We start from the raw sequence: 12,858 nt of genomic DNA, 5'->3' as shown, positions 1-12,858 counted from the left end.
TTTAGTTTAACTATATATTGAGATGATTTTCACATGTTCCTAGCTCTTCTTCTGAATAAATTTTCTTGTTAAAACAAATATAATTATGATGCCTGGCAGAGAATTGAGGATATAATTGTGAGCTTTTACTTGACTAAATGATGTCTTTGACATTCTATGAAGCCTGAAAATTTAGTTACTTTATTATAGTAGTGTGAACTACAGTGTTTTTGTTTTTGTTTTTTTTTTAACCTATTGGACTTGGTCATCAGTTAATTATCCAAAAAGGTATTTCATGGAGAATGGAAGAGTTTTGAATTATTGATGTGTCAACCGAGGAAGCATGTTCCTTTTTACAGAATGATGGTTTGCTTAATTAGGTAGCATAGCTGTTGGAAATCCTGTAGTTCAGTGATTGTTCCTTTAACTGTCTGTGAGGTTTTGTTGCAAAAACTTGATTAAGAAGCTGTCAGCCAAATATTCGAACTCCAGGTACCACTGGGGCATAGGCAAATTTTAGAATTATGGCACCCAGGAGTGGCTCTGAGGTCATTTGTAAGCAACCATAGAGCTTTGTGTTGCTGTTCATCACAAAAGCAGTATTGTGGCTTATGCAGAAAGGTATTTTTAGTTACTTTTAAAGGACATGCCCTTTCTTCCTATTTAGCTTCAGAATGCATTTATAAAGCACAGTTTTCCCTAAAAGCTAAATAGGAATTTCTAGCCTATTGCAAATATCAACACTATACATAACTACCAGGAAAAAGTACAGCAATTACAAATTAATTTTAAAAAATACTAATCTTATGCATAGCTACCTTTCTCAAAATATGAAAATAAAGATTTAATGGTTCTTCTATCAGTAATTCTTATTGCGAGAACCAAGTTGTTTCCGTATTTTAAAAGTGAGAAGTGCTTGGAAGCCAGCGAAATGTGAATAGAATAGCCTGAAACCGAAAGAAGATGGTCTACCCATTCTTAGACCTTTGCTTGCCCTTTATCCAGCCAAGAAATTAAAGTCAGACATTATTTTCCTTATTTAAAATATCACCACTATTCACTAAATATAGAACTTCTTAGGTGCTCTTGCAGGTAGCAGGTAATGAAGGCATTTTGGTGGGGCGAAGAGATGAGTTTGATAGTTATAATGAGCTGAGTTTAGAAAAAGGTGCTGTATAAATGTGTAGTATTGACTAGACTCTTTTTTTTTTCCAGAATTAAATCTTATGGTTTGAGAGTTACAATTTGTGATGCATATCTGCTGATAGAGTTATAGTAGCAAGAATAGGGACTCTCCTTTCCTTCCAGTAACTTTATGAGTCTCCTTAGATTCAAATCATAGCTGATGATCATCAAAGCCTGTGACAGGGCTTCTGGTTGTTAAGATGAGGAGCTGAGCTTCCCAGGGTCTTAGGTGAGGAGTAAGACTGTAGGGTTGAGGTGGGAATAGCTGGGATAGAAACAACCTGAGGATTACAGGTAAGAAATTTGCCTGCGTGAACTGAGTAATGACAATGATGATAATGATGGGTTACTTTTTTTGTCTTTATTATTGTCAAATATACACTCTGCTTCATTTACATCAATTGCTGTCGTGATCCCATTTTAAAACCAATGTTCGGAGAAGTTCATTCTCAGGATCCGAACCCAGGCAGTTTGACCCCAGGGTCTGGTAATAGGTCTTTGGAGAGATTCTCAATTGTTCTGAAAGTGGATAATAAGAGTGGTTAATATTTACTGAGCATGTACCAAATCCCTGGCACTATTCTAAGCATCTTACCCTTATCAACTCATTAATCTTGACAGTAATCCCACATAGTAGGTGCCTTTATTAGCCTTCTTTCACAGTTAGGGAACACGAGACATAAAGAAGTTAAGTAAATTGCCTAAATCAAGTAATTGGCTCTTTTATTAGAGTTAGTATGTGCTAAAACTAGGATTCGAATCTAGTCAGCCCATGAGAATTCACTCTTAATAACTATATTTTATTACCTTTTGGAGGACAGCTACTTCTTGTGATAATACTGAGTCTTATGATAGGAAATCAGAATTCGCATGGTAAAGGGCTGTGAGCAGATTTTCAGGTGAATTGCAGAACTAGAGAGGGAACTACTGAGAAGGAGGATGGAGGTGTCAAGGAATAGGTGTGAGTAAGTGAGGAATGGCAGTATAGAAGCTGAAGGCAGAGGAGATAACAGCAGCAGGAGGACCATCGGCTGTAGGGACAGCGCACAGAGTGCGGAGGGAGGAGATGTGCTACCCCTAACTTCAGTAACCCTCCAGCCTCTTTGGAGCTTCATTTCCACATCAAAATCATGAGGGAGTTGGGCTAGTCAATTTCAAAATTTCTAAAGGTCGAGAGAGTTTGAGAAGCCAATTTAACTGAGTTTTATCAGTACATTTCAGCACAGACAAAAATGATGGCCATGAAAACTCTAAGATGCCAAATTGCCTTCTGAATCTTGAAATAAATAAATAAATAAATAAACATAAAACAAGATTTATTCAGAGAACTGACTTCATTGGACCTGTTTTCTCTTCTGCAATGTTCTCATTTCTTGGGACTGTAGAGTATTACCTACCTTGGTTGGATGGTCTTGGATTAGTTCTCTTTCCCTCTTAGTTTCTTTATTTCCATAACAGGAATAATAAATAACTTATAAATAATAAATAATAATAAATATTTACTTACTTTGTGGCTTTGTTGTGAGGATTAAATGTAGCAGTATTTTGGCCCTTAATATTCTCTAAAGATACAGGATAGAATTTTTCCTCTATTATATTTAAGTCTTGATCTTTACACTTGTGTTTTCTGACTAGGAACTGTCACTTTCTTAAACTTCTTAATTCTAGCACCTGCAGTTGGCTTTCTTTTCAGGGTGCCTTTTTATTTATACATCAAAAGTAGTTTTTCTTTTTCTAATCACTTAATCTTGTGCATAATCTTTATACATGAGTCTGCCCAAAGAACAACCACACTGCACCAAGGCAGGGAGATTCAATAGGTACATTCACTAGTGCAAGCATCTTTCAGAGCACTGATGCCCAATAGTCACACTCTGCCTCAACAAAATTATAACTCTCTATAAACATATGACATTTATATAAATTATAAATACATGATACATATTTATATTAATATCATAATAATATAAACATTTATTTTAATAAATTATAGACCCATTTTTATTATTCTTTGTGACCACTTGGGAAATTTGGAATTAAATATGTTAAATCTGAAAAATAGTCAACAGAAAATGGAAAACATATTAATAACACAAATTACCATACAAATATTGGTCGTTGCTATTTTAAATGACAATTAGAACTGAAGGGTCCATAAAGAAATCAGGCCTTCTTTGTGGACAGTAGAGTATTGTCATCAAGACATGAACTCTTATGTCAGAATTACCAGATTCAAAAGCCCATTGCCATTTATATTACCTTAGATAAATCAAGCTCTTCACTCTCAGTTTATTCATCTTTAAAGTCAAGACAATGATAATATCAACTTCACAGGATTATTTAACTGAATACACGTAAAACCCCTAATAGAATAATACATAACATACATAGAACATGTTCAATAAATGTTAGGTATTATTATTAATCCTCTGAAGTCTAACTGATGGCATCATGTTTTATTTTATAAAAACTTTCTTTGCCTTGAATAAGAGATTATAATTCTTGAAATTTTTGGAACAGTGGAAATAAATGGAAACAATTTAGTTCATCTATGAAGTCTTGTTCCTCCAGTGAAAAACAGTGGCTGTCATTTCATACTTAGATATTTTCCTACATGAAAGCTAACATTTTTGTTTTGGACCAGAGCCTTCCCTTTGTTATGGGTTACATCAATGAAAAGAAAGAGCCTTTTTATAAGGTACTTTTCTCTGGAGAAGTCTCAGGAAGAATTACTTTGTGGCACATCCCTGATGTTCCAGTATCCAAGTTTGATGGTTCCCCTAGAGGTAAGACAATTTCATTTCTAATCACATGTCTTCTGAGAATTAGTTTATAATTAACTCACTGTTTTTCTAAGTTGAGTAATGGGGCTACAAAGAAGAGAAGTTTTCTTGTGTACTACCATGAATTAGATGCCAACATAAATAGCTTATAGATCTTATACAACAATATAACTGATATAATACAAAATAACATTAATTTAGCATGAGTGATGCTTTATTGAAATAAAATGAATGCTGACAACAGTATTATAGGGTAGGCTGATGCACCATACTCATGTTTTTGAATTTGTCATGTCTATATGCTCTACCAATTTTTTCTCAATCAATTTTTCTGTTGTTATTATTATAGCTGCTTGGAACAGCAAGCACAGATATAAATTTGGGAAGTAAGTTCAACAGTTTGAATGATTAGACGATTTAATGTTTGCTTATTTTAATTTTTCTTAGAATTAAAAACTGAAATAATCAGAGTAAACATTACTGTGGAGAACTTTCAAACTCCTGAGACTATGTATTCCAAATTGAGGAACCTGTCTTATTCTTTTCCCTTTATTCCAAAGTCAGTGTATCATCTCCGTGAATCATTGTCTGGGGCACAGCAGAAACAAGGTTCTTAATACTTGTATTTCTAAGCACAAGTTTTCATTAGTTAACAATTTCACTAGTGTAACTTTTAGTGTCCCTGTCTCAAATGTTTTCAAAATGATTTATTGAGACCTAGATTCATAAAAAATGGGTCAAGAAATAGACTTAGAGCTTGGTATGGTACGTGGAAAAGTTTCTTACAAGTCAATTTTAAGGGTTAAAAAATGTACCATGCCCACTGCTGAGCCTACTTGATGGCGGCTCTAGGATTTCTCATGTCTGTTGTACTTCCAGCAGCAGAATTAAACATCTAGTCAACCTTCTTTATCATTAGAACCATAGATTTATGGCAGCTCTTCGTGCTACTCTAAGGTTCGGGTTGAAGTTTACACAGTCACTGTGGCAAGATCATAGAGGTCCTTTCATAGAGACGTAGGTTGACTTTAACTTCTCTTTGCTCCTGGATGCCAAGCCTCTCTCACTTCCTGAGCCTACTTGAGGCCCAGTTCAAATACTTTGGTGGTCAGCTATATAAAATGGCAAGTAGTGCTCTTGGTAGCCCTAGATGGGGCTGCTTGGGCTACGGTATGATTTTGAGATATTCCCATCCTTGACATTTAGAGAATAAATTTCTTTCATTTACCTCACACAACTAGAAGACCCCCGATTTTCCTTCTTAACATTGCTAAGGCAAGTAGGGAACTCATGAGATTGGTCCACTATTTTACATCACTGCAAGAATTTCCCATTTCTTTTCAGTTGACCTCAGTCTAAAATGAATGCACTAATACACATCTGTCCTTGAAGGACAGATAACCAATAAAGTTGCATTTCAAGTGAAGACAGTGGATAGCAAGAGAACCTTTCTGCCTGTATCCCATTATTAGGATGGCAAAAGAACCTCTATGTACCCCCAAAGGGATTGTGCCTTGATAATATTTTCCATATCTATGATGACTATATAAATCAAATTTTTCCTTTTTGTGTGTTTTTCTTTTAGAAATACCAATAACTACTACCTGGACCCTTCAAGATAATTTTGATAAGCATCATATCATGTCACAAAATATTATTGACTACTTCAGTGGGTTTAAAGATGGAGCTGGAACTGCAGTAGTCACTTCATCAGAGTATGTTCCAAGTCTGGATAAACTAGTATGTGGCTGTGAAGATGGGACAATTTTCATTACACAGGCTTTGAATGCTGCCAAAGCAGGTCTTCTAGAAGGCGGTTCTTTATTAAAAGGTCATTAAATTTTATTCAACACTATATATTTAATTTATTTAAATTTCAACTTTAAAAATCTATACTAAGAAGGTTGCCAAAGCTTAAAAAATATTGCTGGCATTTACTAATAAATTTGTACATGTTTTAATGTTAAAGTAAAACATATATACTTTTTAAAAAGTCAAACAGAAGGTTATACAATGAGAAATATGCTTCTCTCCCTTCTTAACCTTCCTATTTCTTCACTAAAGGCAACTGCGAATAAGTTTCTTTATACCCTTCTCAAATTTTTCTATGCATATATGAGCATATACCAACATAATGGTATACATTCCTTTAATTAGTTTATACAAATAAAAACATATTCTACATACTTTGTCAAAATGTCCTTAAACAAACCTTAATACAGTATTTTAGAGCATATTAGTTATGAGCTCATTTTATATGGTTAATAATCAAATTTTAATTTTTTTAAGTACCTAATTAATGGCTATTTAAGTTTTTCTAGCCTTTGGCTACTGAGACAATGCAGAATTAACTAGCTTTGCACATATATGAGTATGTATCTATAATATTATCAGAATTACTGGATCAACATTTGTATATATTTTTAATTTTGAAAATATATCTAAAAATGTTCTCTAAAGAATATGAATCATGTGCGTCTACTAAAAGAACATGAATACATGTGTGTCTACTAAAAGCCAAATCCCTTTTCCCTAAACCTTAGCCAAATTTAGATGTCATTAAACTTTTTAATCTTTGCCAATCTGGAGAAAAGTGTATCTTTCTATTTTAATTTTTTATTTCTTTGTTAATGAAACATAAATATGTTCTTATACATCTTTGTGCATTGCAACAACGAATATCTATCAAATAAAGACTGTTACCCAGTAAATTGTCTTATGTAAAGGAAGGAGATGTAGGAGTTGATTGAGATTTGGATATATGTAAATAAATTCATATCCCATTTTTTATTGTACCCATCCTACTTGACTACAAGGTCCTTAAGAGTAAAGACCAAATCTCAATTTAAAAAAAACTCGTTACATTGCCTACTATTGTATTGTGCTTACTTTGGCAACTTAATAAATGTTAGTAACTGACCATTCAGTGATTGACTGAAATAGAATAAATAGCAATGAACCGAGGAGAGGTAATGTACTGCTATACAGTTCAATGGCTGCTGTTAAAAGTGAAAAAGCATTAAGACCTTAGCATTTTTTGCCAAGGCTGATTCTCTTATCCAGAAAACAATCAGAAACTTCCATTTGACTTGAAGGATCTGAATTAATATTCATCTTGGTTTGCTTAGGGGATATCAAGTGAGGATGTGCCTTATAGAAATAACTAGTGATTATTTAACAGAAGTAATAATGACTCCTTGGGACTCATTATTAATTTCAATAAAGACAGTTTGTGGTCTGTGGTCCTTCCCAAGTTTTTTTAGGTTGAGCTAATGAAGGAAGAAGCAGTGTGGAAACTGGGTGTCACTAGCCCTGTGTTCTAGTACAGCTGTAGTATGAAATACCCATTTTCCTACCAAGTGCCAATACTAAGAAATTATGGACATTACCTTATTTATTTCACACAACTGTCTTGTGTGAAGTAAGTGCTATTATTATGCCAACTTTTCAGATACAGTACCTGTGGCTTAGAAGGAAAAAGCAAGTTACCCATGGTGACACATGTAGTGAGTGATAGACCCAGAAAAACAAAGCAAGATTTGTTTAACAACAAAGCTGTGCTCTTACACATGCTGTGCTTTTTCATGCTTGATTCAACTCACTTAACCTCTCTGAGCCTCAGATACTTTATCTGTAAAGTTTAGGTAATTTCTAATATCTTCGAAAGCAAAAATCTGTGAAACTTTGCTTTTCTTTTATACTAAATTAGTTGTGCTAATTTAAAGGTCAGCAGTAGTGTTCTGAAAGATTATTTTTGTAGAGGCAAAATGTTCAAAATTGTTCACTCTTTTAGAACAGCATTTGCTATTTCATGGCACTGTTATTGGTAACTTGCTAACATCCTTAAATAGTAGATTTTGAACAACCAATGTTATTTCTGGATCAAAAGTGTGCTCTGGCTTATGAGTAGTCACTTGCCTTTTGTGATGGTCCAAGGGTTGTTTATTAGTTTTCTTAGCCAACTGCTTAACTTTAATTATATGTTGTTGTTGTTGTTGTTGTTTTTACATTAAAAGTTCATAAAAGACAATCCCAGGACTATTTCTTGAACAAAAATAACTTTTGTATTATCTGATGCTTGGTTGTTTTCCAGATTCCCTTCCTCAGAAAGTTCTCAAAGGCCATCACCAAAGCGTTATTTCATTACTTTACCCACATGGTCTCTCTTCAAAATTAGACCAAAGTTGGCTGGTGTCTGGAGACCAGGACTCATGTGTCATCTTGTGGAATATCTTTACTGAAGAAATTTTGCATAAATTCTTTTTGGAAGCTGGTCCAGTAACAAGTCTTTTGATGTCACCAGAGAACTTCAGAGTGAGTTAAGACAAACAGTAAAACATATATGAATTTTAAAGTTATTTAACATTACAGCTAGATGGTTTTTATGCATTCCTTTCTAATCTTTTTACATGCATTTTGTTATTATTACAGCTTATACAATTTGGTTCTAAAGAAGTGGTTTTGTCAATTCTTGGCTTTCTGAAAGCCGGTTAATTCTCTTTACGCAGTTATATTCTTTTTTTCCCCCAGTTCTATAGCTTAATTTTTAACAGAATTATCTTTTCATTTTTAATAAAAGTATAAAAGTAACAGTTTAAAACCATTCAAATGTAAAGGAATCTACAAATTAAAAATCAACCTTTGCCTTTAATAATGTACTTTTATAATAATAGTTATATTGCCTTTTATATTAAAGTACAATAGTTATATTGTACTTTTATAATAATAGTTATATTGCCTTTTTCTTAAATGTTGATTTTTCTCCTTTCATTTATTTAACAAATAATAAGCTTTACGAAATTTATGAGCATCTACTTTGTGCTGAGCAAAAGGCAATAATTTCAAGTACAATTTTCTCATGTAAATGTCAACATAAATTCCATAGAGCTGATATATATTTGTCTAAATATGGACAACTAACTTTTGAGTTTCCTGAATTTTTAAGTTAGTTGATTGGTTTATAAAAATTATTTCTCCATGGTAATATTTAAAAAACCAGCTCCATAGTAAACTCAGAGAAAACTAACACTGTATTTTTGTAGCAAGACATAATAAAAGCAATATTTCAGCAATATAAACAATTTAAAAAACCGTGAAATAAAGTTATGTGACTTGAAAAAAAACTTCCATGTGGCGATTTGGGATAACCTGCGATTTTTTTCCTCAGAATTTCTGTGATTTCCTTAAAAAAGATTTAGGAAGAATAACTTGCTCTCTAATCCCCACAGAAAGTGATGGGCACTGGGAGGTTCTCAAGGCATCCCAACTGATGCTTTAAACACAGCAGCTGAAACTCTGGCTAGTTGCCTTAGTGACAATAGGAACATCCATACAGCAAAGTAATTAGAAAAGAAACAGAGAAGGTAGAAGAACCACTACCTGCTCCCCTCCTTCCTGCACCCCATCCCACTCCATCCCCATTCATGGGCTGACTATTACATGGCTCTCAGGGTGAGGCACAGAGTTGCCCTATCAGCTCCCTTCAGATTAACCTCAGCGGCAGCCATCATGGATGGTCTTTGTCCTAAACTGTGTTCAAGGTAACCACATGCTGACTTTTTAAAAAGTATCTTAAGAATCTTTGTCCCATGAGCTTATTTTTGGTCCTTATGTCTTTGAGACTATACATTCATTGGGAACTATCTAATGTTTACCTCATTTAGATTGTGTCTACACTGAGTTTCCTGTTTGGATTAGAATCTGTATAGTTCTGGGAACAGCACCAAATTACATTTTGAGGCTTTAAGTGGAAAATACCAGTTCATGATACCCTTGGGCCTAAGCCTGTGTCTACAAATAGCTTCTTTTTGTGGCAGCAAATTAGTTTTGGGGTTTATTTTATTCAGCGTTATTTCCGATGTCTGCCTCACTGCCTGAATTTGCTGAGTGATGGTCAAGTACTTCCATTTATCTTATAAGTAGATCTGGCCTGGAATTCTTTTTACTCACATCTCTTGACCTTCCTAATAGGTTGTTGGTTTTAAAATCTACTCAGTGTTTAAAGCTCCTATGTAGAGTGTTATGTGGAGAGGTGCAGAAATGTCATTTTGTAAATGGGGCTTAACGAAAATTTTATGTTACTAGGGAGAAAATCTAATTTAATTTTGAAGAAAGTATTTGACTGTTTACTTAACAAATATTTTTGTTTTGTTTTGTTTTGTTTTGTTTTCCATAGCTAAGATGTAATCAGGTCGTCTGCTGTGTATGCAGTGATCATTCCGTGGCTCTCCTTCACCTTGAGGAGAAGAGGTACCTCTTTTGTGCCCGGAAACACCTGTTCCCTGTGAGGATGATAAAATGGCACCCAGCTGAGAATTTTTTAATTGTTGGATGTGCAGATGACTCTGTTTACATCTGGGAGATTGAAACTGGTAAATCGAAATTTTACCTCTTTTCATCCTTTATATATTTATGCATCAAAGCATTTGGCTGGGTGGAGAATTCCAGAGAATATGTGGATGACCTAACTTGCATTAACTTTTGCTTGAGCTGCATTTAATGGCTTCACTTGAAGGTTGGTGTGGAAAATAAAACACAACAGCCTAAGTCAGATACTGACCAACTGATGATTAGCTGACAGGGCAGTGCACAGAAATGAGCCAGATATTTCTGGAAGCTATAAATAAAAACATAAGTTATCTACTTTAATTATTAACAAGAAAGAAATTTAGTGTCCTACGAGTCTCAAATTATCATTAAATTTTGCCTTCTTCAGCATGCTCACCATCTCGGCAACATTTTGAGTTAATTGATGATCAGTAATAATGGAATATAATTAATTACAAAACCTTAAAAAGTTGAGTCAGGGAATCTGAAAATTGAGTGACTTAATTGAACTTTTGATATTGTAGAGAATGTATAGTTTGAACTTTAAAGTTTTTAAGAAACTTTTGATATATAACTTCAGATTGAGAGTAACACATTTCAGGCAAATGCTGGGAACATATCAAATATGGTGAGGTAATTAATGAATGAGTCAGGAGAGTGCACTGGAGAGTACATTTCACTGAAACCATTGCATGATTTTTATTGATTAATCATTGGTGGTTTTATGTTGGCTGTTATTAACAGACTGGATAGTTTATAATATTATAGTTTATAGCCATACTTCCCCAAAATAATTGCTATTTTCTTTACATTTGACTTTCATGCGTTAATGATAGTGGCTAATGTACTGGTGTATAGCAAGTATACAACATAATCTGCCTTACATGTCTACCTTGCTTTATAGCTTTGACAGGCTTTTGTGATCGTTTTCCTATTAGATCGTCATAGCTTCTAGGATAGGAAGGAAAGGTATTATTCTCCATTTTATTGGTGAGGAATTTGTGGCTCTGATTTGTAATGTGCAAGATTGATTGCACAGCCAACAAGTAGTAAACAAATATGAGGGTCCTCATGGTTCTTTGCAAGATACATACAAAATTAGGAGAGTTTTAGAATTCTTAAGTGATCTATCAACCTGAATAACAGTTAAATATAATGGATAAAATAAGCCTGGGCTTGCCTCTGGGCCTGCTAAGGAAGAGCAGTATGACCTTGGGCAAATATTTGGCTTTTCCACATGTCAATTTCCTCATCTGTGTAATGGGAGTAATAGTGCTGCCTTTCTGTTAGGATTAAATGGACTAATACCTATAGTGCTTAAAACAGTAGCAATAGATGCTAAGCCCTTAGTAATAGTTAACTATTATTATTATCTTTATCACTACCATCATCAAAGAATGCAGCAAAATCTTGACTTTTGCTTGTGAAATGTGAGTCTATCAAACATGTGCAGTTATAAATGTGTACAATTGCATTGTTTTCAGTTGTGAATATTTGCTAATCGAATGTATTTTTCCTAGAAAATAGAATCCAGCAAGAATACAGAGATATCTGGGCACTCACAAGTGTTAATGATTCTACTGCCCCATTATAATACCATTTAGGGTATGAGGCTTTTTTTTAAATGTATTTTTTGATGAGGTGAGTAGTAAAGAAGGGAAGCCAAACCGCTGTTACTTCTTGAGACCACGTTTATTCCCACATTGTATTTTAATTTTATTATTTTTTATACTCCAAAAATACATAATCAAACATTGTAGAACATTTGAAAAATACAGAGAAATGTAAAGAAAAACAAATAATCTCCCCTCCCAAATAAAACTGCTATGAACATTTTGATCTATTTCTGTCAGATATCTTTCTATGTGAATAAAAAGATGTCTATATTGTGTTTCAGTCACTATCCTGGCAGGAAACTGAATTCAACCCAGGTGGGTCGCATGAAGACACTTTAATGAAGGGACTATTAACAAATGTGTGGATAGGGATTAGGGAACAGACAAGGAATGGATAGTGAGGCCCCCAACACCCAGACACCGGCAGTATCAGGAAGCTCTTACAACATCCAGGGCTGAAGTGACAAGCAGAGAAAATACTGTTACTAGAACCCAGTGAGAGCCGAAGCCAAGGAGGAGCAGTTACTCCTTAAAGTCATGGGAGAGAATCAGCTCCCACCAGAGATGCAGGACAGAGAGACAGAGAGTTGGAAATTCTCTTTTCTCTCCTCCCTGTGCAGTCATTTCCATTAGCTGACTTCAAGTCACAAGAGAAGGATGTTCAGTTCTAGGCATCAGCCAGGGGCACAGAGCAGGACACAAAAAGGGTAAGGAAAGAATGGAATAAGTTGTTAAATGGACAAAAATCAGCATAGTGACCATTAGGGACACACCATGCTTTAACTCAGGAATCTCCTATTGGTTATTTATATTGTTTTCTATTAAAAACAAAAGCTTTAGAATTGCTATATCAAATAATAAGGACATGTTTCTTGCCAAATTAACTTATGGAATATTTGTTCCAAGTGAGATTGGAGGCTGTTGATCTCTTGGTTATCTACATTAATAGTTAGTAAACAACCTTAACT

General features: G+C 34.3%; 1 protein-coding gene across 2 annotated transcripts in view; it reads left to right on the top strand.

Moving 5' to 3' along the window:
• The window catches only part of WDR72 (WD repeat domain 72), a 216,534-nt gene that overhangs the window by 51,239 nt on the left and 152,437 nt on the right, over nt 1-12,858 (top strand). For both annotated transcript variants that reach the window (XM_023527871.1, XM_023527870.1), the window contains exons 10-13: nt 3,809-3,950; nt 5,533-5,778; nt 8,041-8,261; nt 10,123-10,318. In XM_023527871.1, coding sequence (XP_023383639.1) covers nt 3,809-3,950; nt 5,533-5,778; nt 8,041-8,261; nt 10,123-10,318 — 805 coding nt within the window. The remainder of the gene's footprint in view (nt 1-3,808; nt 3,951-5,532; nt 5,779-8,040; nt 8,262-10,122; nt 10,319-12,858) is intronic.

The sequence above is a fragment of the Pteropus vampyrus genome, unplaced genomic scaffold, assembly GCF_000151845.1.
Source record: "Pteropus vampyrus isolate Shadow unplaced genomic scaffold, Pvam_2.0 Scaffold19, whole genome shotgun sequence".
Classification (NCBI taxonomy): Eukaryota; Metazoa; Chordata; class Mammalia; order Chiroptera; family Pteropodidae; genus Pteropus; species Pteropus vampyrus.
Note: the sequence above shows the minus strand (reverse complement) of the source record. Positions and strands in the feature narration are given on the sequence as shown.